General features: G+C 36.4%; 1 protein-coding gene across 1 annotated transcript in view; it reads left to right on the forward strand.

Annotated features, from left to right (window-relative positions):
* Positions 1–13,980, forward strand: part of UGGT1 (UDP-glucose glycoprotein glucosyltransferase 1) — a 176,198-nt gene that overhangs the window by 84,487 nt on the left and 77,731 nt on the right. Inside the window, exons 14-16 of the mRNA XM_004703949.2 lie at positions 4,414–4,499; positions 9,656–9,791; positions 11,398–11,529. Coding sequence (XP_004704006.2) covers positions 4,414–4,499; positions 9,656–9,791; positions 11,398–11,529 — 354 coding nt within the window. The remainder of the gene's footprint in view (positions 1–4,413; positions 4,500–9,655; positions 9,792–11,397; positions 11,530–13,980) is intronic.

Here is a 13,980-nt window from a genome sequence, read left to right on the forward strand (position 1 = left end):
CAGCCTGTCCTATCCAGACAGACCTGCAGAGACAACAACATGCACAAAAACAAGACAGAGCAAAACCAAGCAACACAACAGCAACAACATCAACCCACTGACAACAAATTAAAACACAACAAGAAAGAAAAGCTTGTAGTTAGTTCAAGGATCGCTGTCCTTTAAGAGTGTTTTCCAATCCATCCTGTTGGGGCACCATGCCCTGGCCCCAAGTCTACCCTCATCATTCCCTGGGGATCTTGCTGCTCTCCTCCCCTGCTGTTCCGCTGCACTCCCCCAGTGCTTTGCCTCAGTGTGGTAGGATCAGATTGGGTGCAATTCCCACACTGTGTCTCTGGTGTTGTCCCCCGCAGGGCCATGGGTCAGTGAGGGGCATCATGTCTCATAGTGGGGCTGGCCATGTGGTCCTCTCTGTGAACTGGCTGCTCTAATTGGGGTCATCGTCCTCAAGCCCTGGTGGGCCAGGAAATGCGCCAGTCTCTCCTCCTCCCTCGTCATCTGCTCCTGTGTGCTCTGATCAGATGTATCCCTCTCCCGGAGCTGCAGATTCAGTGCCATCCTTTGAAATAACTTCTTCTCGGGGGAGGGGCAGGCATTCACTTAGTATTTGTGACTGGGGCCAGCCAAGTAGTTAATTTATATTAAGAGTTGTACCATCATTACCCCAGTCAATTTTAAAGTATTTTCTTCAAAACAAAAAAAAGAACGTTTTCTTCATTCTTATACTTATTATTAGCTCCCGATTTCCCCTCAGTATCCATAAGCCAATTATTGCCTCCATAGATTTACATATCCTGAATTTCATATAAAGAAAAACATACCTCCAAGCCACTAACAGTAACAAAAAGAAACTCCACAGAAAAACCTCAGGCAGAACAAATAAGACGTTAAATGTCAACTTAAATACATCAGCCCTCTGCTGATAGCAAGGCTATTCACCTCCCTGACCAATGGTCAGAGGTCATTTCCCAGAGGCTTAATCCAAATGGGGACACTGCCTAATGGATTTTGGGCTTTCACTCTCATACATAGCTTTTTGCAAACTGGGTGCTCTGAATTTAAGCTCTAATACAGTTCCTTCCTCTAATAAAAGACTTTACTATCTATTCCCCTTGGATCACATAGGCTGGTGTACTTCTGTGTGGACATAGCTGACACTTCACATCTTTAAGATTTCAGGCGCATATATCTCTATATCTTTATCTATCTATCTATCTATCTATCATTATAAGCACACACTGTCTGATTTTGTCACCAAACTTTACTGTAGCACCCATATCTCCAGTGATCTCTTTATGCTGGCAAGTACTGAGTAGGGCCACATCATAAGAACTAATTATTCCTAGCTTAGGGCTTACAATAAGTGCAAGCTCAAAATCCATTCATATATCTGTGATTTATATATGGCCCTGCTTCACTTTAGAGTCTTCATTATCATTTTACTGGGGAATATTATAAATCATTCCCATGGGACATATGGTAATTCTGTTGATAGTATCATTAATTTAGCCAGTGGTATAGAATTTAAAATGCTGTTTAGAAAAGGAACGTACACATGTGAAGTATGACTTTTTTGACTAAAATACATGGATTGTTGACTTGTACAGATTCGAACTTAAAGTGATTGGACACTTTGCACAAGCAACGAGAGATGGAGATAGGGTAGAGCTTCCAGTAACACTCATTTACACGAGCAGAACCATCCCCGTCGGGCTAAGACATGTCATAGTTAGGCAAAGAGAGTGTGAAAGTAGCAAAGATATGGGAGTCTGAAACTGCCATTAATGGGGCCGTCCAAGCAGGAGCACTGACTGAAAGGCCAGTGACCTCCAGACCCACACCCTGGGCTAGTAGCTAGCTGCTTCTCACCCTAGGGCAGTTCAGCTCCGAATCCCAGAGACTGGTCCACTTTCTTTAGTCAGAAACGTGTGTTTAAGGTAAAGGCCAGTTCACATAATGGATTTTCCAAATTGAATACTTCTGGTGTGGCCTATGAAGGATGTTATGCACCTTGAAAAGACAGCATCTAAAGTCAGTCATAAAGCACTCGGCCAGGGTCACCAAAGGCTAGATAGAAACTTGGTCAAAAGTGCCTGATTCGGAACCTAATACAGAGCACTTTATTGGGGGCCTATATAAGTAATGTTAAATAATTTTCTTGCGTTTTTCCCAGTGGTCTGTTGCCCCTTTTGATTTACCCAGCAACAGAAGTGAAGTCACCTTTTCTGAAACAGAGATTGCCCCTCTGCCCCAACTCTTGACTTGAATTTCCATTAAGTTTCATTGACTACCTTTGTAGGAGTGTCTATTGATTTGGGTAACTGTGGAATCATGTTATATGGCAGGAACGTACTGGTCTTTTCCCTCTCCCCCTGACATGAGGAACTAACCCTAGCTGAGGTGAAACCCTCTTTGATGAAGTGGGTTTTAAGATGTACATGGATCAGGAGTTTTAGGCAAGCACATCACCTCATTGATGGAGCTCTGGATTAGAAGATTACATGACCAGAGAAGAAGCACCTGTCTTTGCCCTGGTGTTTATCCTTACAATAGTGGTCTCATATGTGACTGCCCTTTTGTGATTGACTCACTTCACTTAGCGTAATGGCTTCTCACTAAGAACATATAAAAAAGATAGGTGGCAAATTACTGCTGTATGTCTGCTTCTGCAGAATATGCAAGACAAAGTCTATCTACTTTTTTTGTGTTAAATCTCATTATTACCATGTCTTCAAAAAAATCAAACCCACTGCCATTGAGCTGATTTCAACTCATAGCAACCCTCTATTAACTTCCGGTGACAGTACAACCTCACAGGAGCAGGTTGTTTCCTCAGTGGAATGGCTGGTGTGTTTGAACCGCCAACCTTTCAAAGGTCAGTTAACAATCTAGCACTTACTCAGCAGAGCCACCAGGGCACTGCTTGTGTAGACTTTATTAAATGAAATAATTTGTGCAATTATGTTTACCATATAGTAAGTGCTTATTAGGGAATAGTTATTATCGTGGTATAAGAATTTGGTTCAAAGAGATTTCTTAATTCAAAGTTGCTTTAGGTATTAGCAATTTGGAATATTTAAGCCATGATATTTTTAATCACCTCATTAATTAATCACTAGTATACAAAAGCTGAACTATGAATAAGGAAGACCAAAGAACAATTGATGCATTTCAATTGTGTTGGCAAGGAATATTGAACTACTGTGGACTTCCAGAAAAACAAGCAAATCTGCCTTGGAAGAAGTGCAGCTAGACTGCTTCTTATAAGCAAGAATGGTGAGATTGCTTTTCATGTCCTTTGGGCATGTTATCAGGAGGAAACTGCCCCTGAAGAAGAATTTAGTACTTGGGAAAGTAGAGGTCAGCAAAAGAAGACTTTCTAAAAGCCTGTGAGCTGCCCTAAAGTACTATCACTGGTCTCTCCCGGGCCTGAAAAGAGAAGAGTGGTGAAAACCAAAAACACATGGAATCAATTAATTCCGTGGACTAAATGGATTACATAAATAAGAGTCTCCAAGACCCTGAGCCCAGAACTAAATTGTGCCTGCCTGCCTACCACTATCAATTGCTCTGTAAAGGATAATGCTAGAACATCTTGGATAGAATGTGGAACAAATTCAAAATAATTTTTAAAAAGACAGGCTTACATGTTAGAAAAAGACTGGTGGAACCCCAAAGGCTATGGTTCTTAGCCACCCATCAGATCTGGAAATAAATTCACCTATGGGGCTCAGTTTTCAGCCAAGCAGTAGATAGGTCTGTAAGGGGAACAATAGTAATAGTGAGGTATGTACGCCTTAGAATAAACAATCATCTAAGCTGAAAGGGCAGCATTTGCCCAAGGATAAAGTTCAGAGGGGTAGGAAAAGGAAGAGTGGAAACAGGAAACAGGGAAGAAGTAGAATAGGTGATGTTACATTGAGGAGATTGCAATGATTGAGACAAATAAAATTGTATATGGATGGTTGAATGTAAGAATTATGATATGCTCTGTAAACCTTCACTCAATTCACAGTAAAGTTTTAAAAAGGAAGACCCTCAACGAAATGGATTGATACAGTGGCTGCAACTTTGGGCTCCAATATTGTGGGTATGCTGTGTTACTGAGTATTGTTTCGTTCTTTCATGCATGAGGCCATTAAGTTGGATACACCTCAATGGTACATCTCAATAGCAACAATCTAGAACATTCTTTCTAGTTTATCAGCATAAAGCCATGAAAAAAAAACACTTAATTTCCCAGTACCACATCCTTAACATAAAAAGAAGGGTAACTGAAATTTGTCTATTCTTTTATGTAATTCAAGAGTAGCTGGAAAAAAATCCCTTAAAGTAAGAAGGCTAAGCATTTTTAATGGCTTAATAACCTTTGAATAAATAATTTTCATATATTTGTTTCCATTTCCCTCATAGGTTTTTATAGTTGACCCTGCTCATGAGACCACAGCAGATTTGATTAACACAGCTGAAATGTTCCTCAGTAATCACATACCACTAAGGTAACATGGGAATTCATTTGATTATTTCTTATTTAGCTAGGTTTGACATTTCTAGTGCAAGTCTGCTAGCTACTGAACTGTAAGATAATTAACAATAGGAATCATTTATGGTAGATTTATTATTTCATTATGAAGCTAGCATTTTTTGGTATCGAGAATTTGAGTCTTTAATTATAGAAACATATACTCATTTAAGTGTACTAATAATTAGACTACCATAGCTTGTGATCTCAGCTAGATTTCCAATTAAAAGAAACTTTTATAGGTGAGTGTCTACATCACCAAGCCTATTTTTACATTCAGTGGAGATGAGGAGCTTTGCCAATAGCTTTTGTTAGACATTATTGACTAAATATGTATCCTGCTTTTTGTAGATAAAAGCAACAACATTCCCCACCACCCCCCACTTTGTATTGTCAGCTGTATCAACAGTGAGCTGAATATCTTGAGTTGTAATTTTCAAGGACATTTTATTTTATTTAAAAGTTTTTACATTTAAGACTTAAGATATATATTTTTAAATAATTTTATTAGGGGCTCATACAACTCTTTTTTTTTTTTAACATTTTATTAGGGGCTCATACAACTGTCATCAGGGGCTCATACAACTCTTATCACAATCCATACACACATCAATTGTGTAAAGCCCATTTGTACATTCATTGCCCTCATCATTCTCAAAACATTTCTTCTCCACTTAAACCCCCGGCATTAGGTCCTCATTTTTCCCCTCCCTCCCCGCTCCCCTCTCCCTCATGCGCCCTTGATAGTTTATAAATTGTTATTTTGTCATATCTTGCCCTGTCCGACGTCTCCCTTCACCCACTTATCTGTTGTCAATCCCCCAGGGAGGAGGTCACATATAGTTCCTTGTAATCGGTTCCCTCTTTCCTACCTACTCTCCCTCTACCCTCCCTGTTTCGCCACTCACACCACTGGTCCTGTAGGGCTCATCCGCCCTGGATTCCCTGTCTTTCCAGTTCCTATCTGTACCAGTGTACATCCTCTGGTCTAGCCAGACTTGCAAGGTCAAATTCGAGTCATGGTAGTGGGAGCGGGAAGACTTAAGATATTTTAACTTATGTTCTGGGTAGGTAGATATTTTAACTTATATTATATGTTGATGACATTTGTTTTATTAAAATAGAAGGAAATAAAGTATTGAGTTAACAAATGTTTTGTTTTCCATGCCTAGCACTGAGCTAAGTGTAGGCAATATACAGTACACATTTCTACCTTCTTGGCAAAGTTAATCCTCATACTTTCGAGAGTTTAAATAACTATTTGGTCAAGTGCCAGGTTATGCTACTAGTTAGAAATGTTTTCGGATTTCAGGGAAGCAAAATGTTATAGCCATAGAGGCATATGTGGAAAGTTGGCTTGGTGATTGAAGGCAGATAGTTTGTTATTTTGCTCTGGTTGAGCTATTGGGCTCTTGGGCTAGCGTTGATTGGAGGAACAAGAAGAAAGGGCAGATCTATGAGTCCCTGCTGACAACTGACAAGGGCCTGCATCTGGGAATAGTAGGAGGGAAAGTCTGAAGTTTCTGGCTGAGGAAACAGAAAACGTGTTATAGTCTGTCTATGAATTCGGACCTTTCAGAGAATTAGTAGTAGATAAATAGTTTTGAGTCTGTATATTTTCATTTTATATTTCTGTTTTTATAAGAATACATTTGAGTTTGTTTCTGCCTGAAGCCTGTTGACAGAAGTTTTGTCATAGATGGGATTTTTTTAAATGCCAATTATCATATAAAAACACATTTTTCTTCCACTTCCATCTGCATATCACAGAGCTAAATGATATTAGCAATTTGATTTTCCAGATATATATATCTGTCTGTAATCTTATTATATATTTTAAAGGAGCCTTGCTGAGAATACAATTCGTTCATATTTTGCTATTTAATTTCTCTGTAAACATGATGATGTAGATATCATATTTTGTATTGAAAGCTTATGATGTAGGTTTATTGTTGGCTTCGTGATGCCCGTATAGCTATCAAAGTAATACAAAAGATGAATGAATGACAGTTTAAACTCATCTTCTTGATGGTTACTATAGAATATGAACATTCATGAACTCCTGGGGCCTTGGTAGCTTAGTGTGTTGCATGTTGAGTAACCGCAAGGTCAGTCAGCAGTTGGCTCAACCAGCCACTCCAAGGAGAAGATTAAGGCATTTCCTTACACATTTACAGCCTTGGCAACCCTAAATAGGATCACTGCAAGTTGGAATTAACTCGACAGCAGTGAGTTTGTTTATGTGTTTTCTTTTTTGTTGTTTATAGAATCTGGGTCACCTAAAGAAGTGACCTTGCAATTAGCAAGCCAATGCTTGCCCAACAGTGCCACTAGGATTCCATAGAAACACACTATTCAGGTAAAGGTCCCCTAGTGAAAACAACCCAAATAACCTATGAGCTAAGAAACAAACATTCTATAACAGGGAAACGATTTGGAAATTGACCTTGTAAACATTTACCACAGGCCCCATACTGACTGATTTTCATTTATATAATATTAATGAGACAAAAAGCAGATTTATGGTTATCAGAGTCTAGGTACTTGAAGGAACCAGATAGTGATTAGTAATGAGTATAGGATTTCTCCATGAAAATGTTATTAGAATTATTAGTGATGATAGTCTCATGCCTGTTGAATATATTAAAAATCTCTGAATTATGTACTCTAAAGGATGGATTTTATTGTTTGTGAATTATGTTTTAACAATTGTGATAACTAAACAAAAGCTTCTCCTACCCCTCCCAAAAAATTACTCTAGAAGTAATTTTAAGTTCTCTGTACAGTGTATATGTCAGGATTAATGTGTCACTTCAAATTACCTCTTTTTCATTTGAATTTCAGATACAGTATATCTATTCTTTACCTAATTACATGGTTAGGTTTTAAAGTTTATAGTCTGGGTTGTTATTTGAAAATGGGTATTAGGCAAAAGTGGTGGATGAGCGTAACTGCTAACCTATTGAAAATTATGACCCAGCGAAGTGGACACATAAATTAACCAGCACAACCCGTATTACTCTACCTTGTACCTTGCTGTTTGTTACTACTGCTAAACATATATCAATGTGTAAAATAGTTATTGTGAATGTTTTTGCTTTGCTTGTAAATGCAAAGTGTTGGGTAACGAGATGGTTGATAAATAAGTACATGTATATTTTCTGTGTAATTTCAGGTTTATGGAATTCTAACATGTTGGTGCAGATCTGTTGATTCACTTTTACTGCTACAAAATTGTCTCTTTTGTGAATACTGTACAATTGTTATACGTTTGTCCTCCACTTAGTGGGTCATATCAGCAGTACTGTTGAAAATATTCTGTTTTGTCTTCTGAGACATACAAGCTTGGGTAGATATCTAAAAGTATTTTGAAATTTTTCCTTAAAATAATGGCACCGATTTATATTCCTAGTAGCAGTATTTGAGAATTCCATTACTTCACATTATCATCAGTAGTTGGTGTTGTTGAACTCAATACTATCCAATAGAATTAAAATATGAGCCACTTACGTTTTTAAAATATTTTCTTGTGTCAATTTCTTCTAAGTTTAAAGAAACCTGAGAATTTTATATTGTTAATCAATTTTTTGGTAATTCAATTTAAACGAAATAAAAAGTCTATATAAAATTACTAGTGTCATTTTACTTTACTTTCTTTGAATTAATTACTGCATTAAGTTAAATCTGACTCAAAATAAGTAGGGCAATAGCAGTGTCCCATAGATTTCCAGCACTGTAAATCTCTATTTTAATTTTTTTAAAGTCTTTAAAGAAGCACATAACTTCATCTTTTTTCCCATAGTGTGAACCTCTGACCTTGCACTTAGAAGTCCAACTCTTAAAGTATTGTATCTCCAGAGCTACAGCCTTTCAAAAATCCATTGTACATATTAAACTTAGAGCTTTTTAAAATTTGGTGTATCTATATTTCAATTTTGCAGTAGCCACCTGTAGACAGTAGCTACCATAATGTCATTTTGTAGCTATGTAGTGATATCTTATTATGGTTTTGTCTTTTATTTAAAATTTAGTACTATGATTGTAGCTTTTTACTAATGCATAAGAATATCTTTGATTTCCCTTACTAGACTTTCTCACTTGCTAGCATTGAATTTAAAATATCTCCTTGTAGATATATTTTTGAACTTTTTCAAATTCTCATTTCTCCTTGAATTTTGCATAATAATTTAAAATAATTTTGCATAATAGTTTAAAAATAGAACACAGAACAGGTATTCCACCTAAAACTATAGCAACATCATTTGTATCAGTGAACGAATCTTTTAATGCTGTGGATTCAGCTTGCTTTAATAGTGCAGAGCCTGCTTTTAAGTTGTTACTTTATATTTACTAGTTATCCTTATTGCCTTTTTTTTTTTTTTTAAAGTAGAACATTTGTTAAAGTCTTAAATTGGGGCAGGGACAATACAAAGACATTATCCAGTTAAGGGAGACCATTAGCATGAGGTCATAATGGTGCCCAAGAGTTTGCTGATATACAAAGTTTTAAAATGGGCATGGGGAGTCAAGGAAACTGTCACAAATGCATGGTTGGCACCAGAACCATGCATCATAGTTACAGGTAGAATTAGTAGAGTCAGAACAGGTCCCTGCTTGGGATATGTATGTTGTAGTAAGAGGAGCTTACAAGCTTGGGTCTCCCCAAGGCAGTCAGGACATAACTCATGACTGTCCATTGCCCTCCCTGTACTGGTCAGGTGGGTGGAAGTAATGCTCTTTCCAATGCACTCTGTCTGAGGGCAAGAATATTCACGTCCCTGCTCAATGATCAGAGGGAATTCAATGGAGGCTTAGTCCATGTGGAGACTCTGGAAATGGACTTGGGGCTTTTACTGTCATCCATAACCATCCTCAAACTTGAGTCCTCAGAATTTACGCTATAATATAATTCCATTCTCTAATCATGGATGTCATTGTTTACAATTCAGCTTTTTTATTGTATAAGGGATAAGTAATCTTTTCAAACCATGCTATGTAGTCAATGTACTTTACTTTCCACTAAGCGTGTTTTTTTTCCCTATTAACTACAATAAAAGTAAATATGTAATGCCATTTCTTTTAACATTTGTTGGAATAAGGTATGTTTGTCTTTTTCTTTCCCTCACTCCCCAGAATTGGCTTTATCTTCGTGGTTAATGACTCTGAAGATGTTGATGGGATGCATGATGCTGGAGTGGCTGTTTTTCGAGCATATAATTATGTTGCCCAAGACTTGGATGATTATCATGCCTTCCAAACTCTGATACATGTATGTCTTTCTATAAAATGGCAAATGAGCTTTTGAGTCTAATTTACATTATAAAATAATCTGTTATAAGAGGAGTTTATATTGCATGTAATAGAAAAATAAGGTAAATTATTTCACACAAATTATTTGCTTAACATTTACTGTATTGACTAATATTATTATGAAGTAAGTCAAAAAGTACTGCAACTAGGGTTTCAGTTCTTGTGCATGTTTATTCCAAACAAAATCTAGCTAAACATATCTGTGTGGTCAGTGGATGGCTACACAACAGTTCCTGAGGGATGTCCTTGTCTTGATCTCTAAGAGTGCTTTCCTGCACCAATAATGAGAGTAGCGATACCAGAAGGAGAAGGTGGGGGGAAAAAAGGGGGAACCAATCACAATGATTGACATATAACTCCCTCCCAAGAGGATGGACAGCAGAAAAGTGGGCAAAGGGAGACAGCAGTTGGTGTAAGACATTAAAAAAAAAAAATTATCAAGGGTTCATGAGAGGGTGGATGGGGATGAGCTTACACCAAGAGCTCAAGTAGAAAGAAAATGTTTTGAAAGTGATGATGGCAACGTATGTACATAGGTGCTTGACAAATGGTTGTATGTATGGATTGTGATAAGAACTCCCAATAAAATGATTTTTTTTAAAAGAGTGCTTTCCCAAAAAAAGCCCCAAACATTTTTGCTCCATAGGGAAAAAATGTTTTGAAGTTAGGATAAAAATTTTAACAAAAGTCAAGTTGACAGCTTCCCAAATCATTGAAACACTGCAACACGTTTATGGGAATGCTGCCTCGTATTAAATCAGTTCTTAGATAGATCAAGCATTTTCAGGAAGGTTGAAGGGACCTTACAAATGTATTCAACACAGAGAGGTCAGGACAGGATGTTATGGTAACTGTTTTTTGGGATCCCAAAAGATTAATCTTGATGGATATTCTTGAATGATATGACGTATTAAACATATGAAAATCATTTAGGCTTATTAACAAGTTTCAAGAAAACTGAAAAATAGCATTGGTGAGAAAAAGACCAGGAAAGTTTTACTGAGGAATTTTTTCCAGCATGAGAGTGTACATACTTATTCTTTGAGAGTGGCAAGGGTTTCCCTATGAGAATTCTTGGGAAAATCTTTCTCCCATCCTCCCTAAAGTCCTGCTCTTGGGCCTTCAAACTTCTTATTCTCCATAATCAAAGGCATTTAAGATTCAAGCAAGATGTCAGTACTCTCATTTTGATGTTATCAGTAGAAGAACGCAGAGCTTTTTTGGGAATGGAAACATCACCTTGAAAAATATATAGATCTAGGTGGAGGATGTGCTGAGAAACAGTAGCTTCACATACTGATTTTTTTGTTTAATAGATGGGTATAGCAATACTTTTAGTTTACCATTGGAATAGGTAGCTATGATTTAGAATAAGATAATATTTCGGAGACTATTTTGATTCTAGCCTAAGAAGTCATCTTTAAGGAGATATATGGAAAGAGAATGGATTAATAACTTGTCCTACTTGACCTTTAAACGAAACAGCTGTGTTTCCCTCTACACTCAGAGATATTTTTAATAAAAACTTTGAAATTTAAGTTGGTTGTCTGGTTTTTCTTTTTCAGATATATAACAAGGTGAGGAATGGCGAAAAGGTGACAGTTGAACATGTGGTCAGCATCTTGGAGAAGAAATATCCATATGTAGAAGTGAATAGCATTTTGGGGATTGATTCTGCTTATGATCAGAACCGGAAGGTAAAACATTGTTTGCTACTTCTCATTAGATTGTACAGTGCTCTGCTTTCCTTAAAATACACCCCACCCCTTTAATTGTCGATGTTTAAGGTGGTGGTTAAAGTGTTCTAGGTACTCAGAATTAAAAAAATTAGAAATCAGATTATTCTTCAGGGTTGCAATATAGTTTTATGCCAATATCATTGACTTTTAGGTGGTATATTCACTATTAAAGTGAAAAAAAATTTTTACAATATAATGTAGTACTTGTGTGACATGTGTTATATAAAATCTGTAATAATGTAGAACCAGAATATAATAATAGAAGTTAATGCATATCATTTTGCATTGTTATTTTATTATTATTTTTAACTTAGGATAAGAATGACAAAGTGTGATAATGGGAAATAACTTCACATATTTTCTTCTAAAAAATTACTTTTTCTTGTGAGATATTCACTATAGTAAAGGGCCTTTATTTATTTATTTATGGTAGGAACAATTAAAAAATTCATTGAAAGCCCATGGTAAACCAGGAAACTAAATTTCTTCTGAAAAGTTTTATTGTAACTTAAAACATAAATGATATATGTACCAAGTTTTTTGTGTTTGTTTTTAATGAAAGACGGGGACTTTGATTTCCTCCCACTCCCACCCCCGCCCTACCTTTTTTCCACCAGGAATGTGAACTGTATTTTCTTCATAAGCCACACTCACAATGAATATTTTTTATCATTTTTATTTCATATAAATATAGAATTCTTATGTTTTTATAACTTCTCGCTAAGGTTTTTTATATGTATAGTTGTATCTACCCCTCATGCAGCAACAATTGCTTTTAACCTTTTGCCATATTTTTACATTAATTTAGCTGTGTTTTTGTGAGCAGAATAACTTTTTCTTTTTGTATTCATATTTTGCATTTATTAAATTATGTGATTTTTACATACCAGAACAGTAGGTTTGTGAACAGACACAATTGATCCTAGCTAAACATATAATTCAAATGAAGAGACATGAGTGTATGTTTTAATATTAAGTTTTATTTGGATATTTTGACAATATTATATGGTACATGGGAATATTATTTGGAGATTACTACAGTTGATTTTGAGTATTATTAATCTGGTTAACTATTTACCTGGTTAAATGGTTATTGGTAAAGACATGTACTAATATAAAGTAATCCAGGTGCATTGTTTTGGTGACAAAACCATTCCCCCATCTGGCACAAATCAGGCGTTTTTTGTCACACACTGTTATGCAATGTTTTCAGAACATCTAAATAGAAAGGTTGACCTGGTAGAATGAACTCCAAATGCACTGCCCTCCTCACATCAAAAAAAAAATGAACATCAGTTTTGGGGGGGAACCCCTCATATATTATGGACTGCTAGAAGAACGAATAAATGTGTGTTGGAAGAAGTATAGCCAGAATGCCCTTTAAAGAGACAATAGCAAAACGTTGTCTCCTACCTGTTATCAGGGCCTAGGAGAAGGACATCATGCTTGATAGAGGGTCAGCAAAAGAGAGGAAGGCCTTTGAGATGGCCTGACCCAGTGAATGCAACATGGGCTCAGACAATGGTTATGAGGAAGGTACAGGACCAAGCCGAATGTTGTGTTGTGCACAGGGTTGCTATGGTCAGAAATAAGTTGATAACACCTAACAACAACAACAACAAATTGACATATATATATGAGAGACAAAGTTCCATTCTTTCAGGTAGAAATATATTTTTTATTCTGAAAAGTTAATCTTAGGTCTGCAATTGATATAGGAGGAAAGGGTAGTTAAAAGTTGAGAGAAAGCGTCTGTCAACAGAGAACCCACAGATTGGGAAAAAATATTCAGTTATAATATGTCAGATACAAAGGACTAATCTCCAAAGTCTATGGAAAACTACATCTTAACTACAATAACACAATCAAATAAAAAAATGATCACAAGACACGAATAGGGAATTTAGAAAAGACAATATATAGGCAAACAGCAATCATGAAGAAATGGTTACCATCATTTGTAGTCAGAGAAATACAAATTAAAACAACAATGAAGTATCACTTCACACCGACAATTTGGCAACATTTAATTTAAAAAAAATCCTAGAGAGTGTGAAGAAATAGGAATAATTTTACATTGCTGGTAGCACTGTAGAATTGTACAATCATAATGAAAATCAGCATGGCATTTCGTTAAACAAATACAAATTTTAGTACCTTATGATCCTGCAAACTGTCTGCTGGGTGTATACCCCCCAAAATTTAAGATTATAACACAATCAGATATATGGACAACTATGCTTATTGCAAGAATTTCCACAATAGCAAAAGCATGGAAACAACTCAAACCCCAACTACAGAGATAATGATAAACAAGTCAGTGTGGCTATATCAGACTAAGGAATTTTATGCATCAATAAGAAACAATGATGGGAGCAAATGAAGGGGGAGGAAGAGAGAGTGGAGCAC

The sequence above is a fragment of the Echinops telfairi genome, unplaced genomic scaffold (assembly GCF_000313985.2).
Source record: "Echinops telfairi isolate 266 unplaced genomic scaffold, ASM31398v2 ScPeMD7_4;HRSCAF=17, whole genome shotgun sequence".
Lineage (NCBI taxonomy): Eukaryota > Metazoa > Chordata > Mammalia > Afrosoricida > Tenrecidae > Echinops > Echinops telfairi.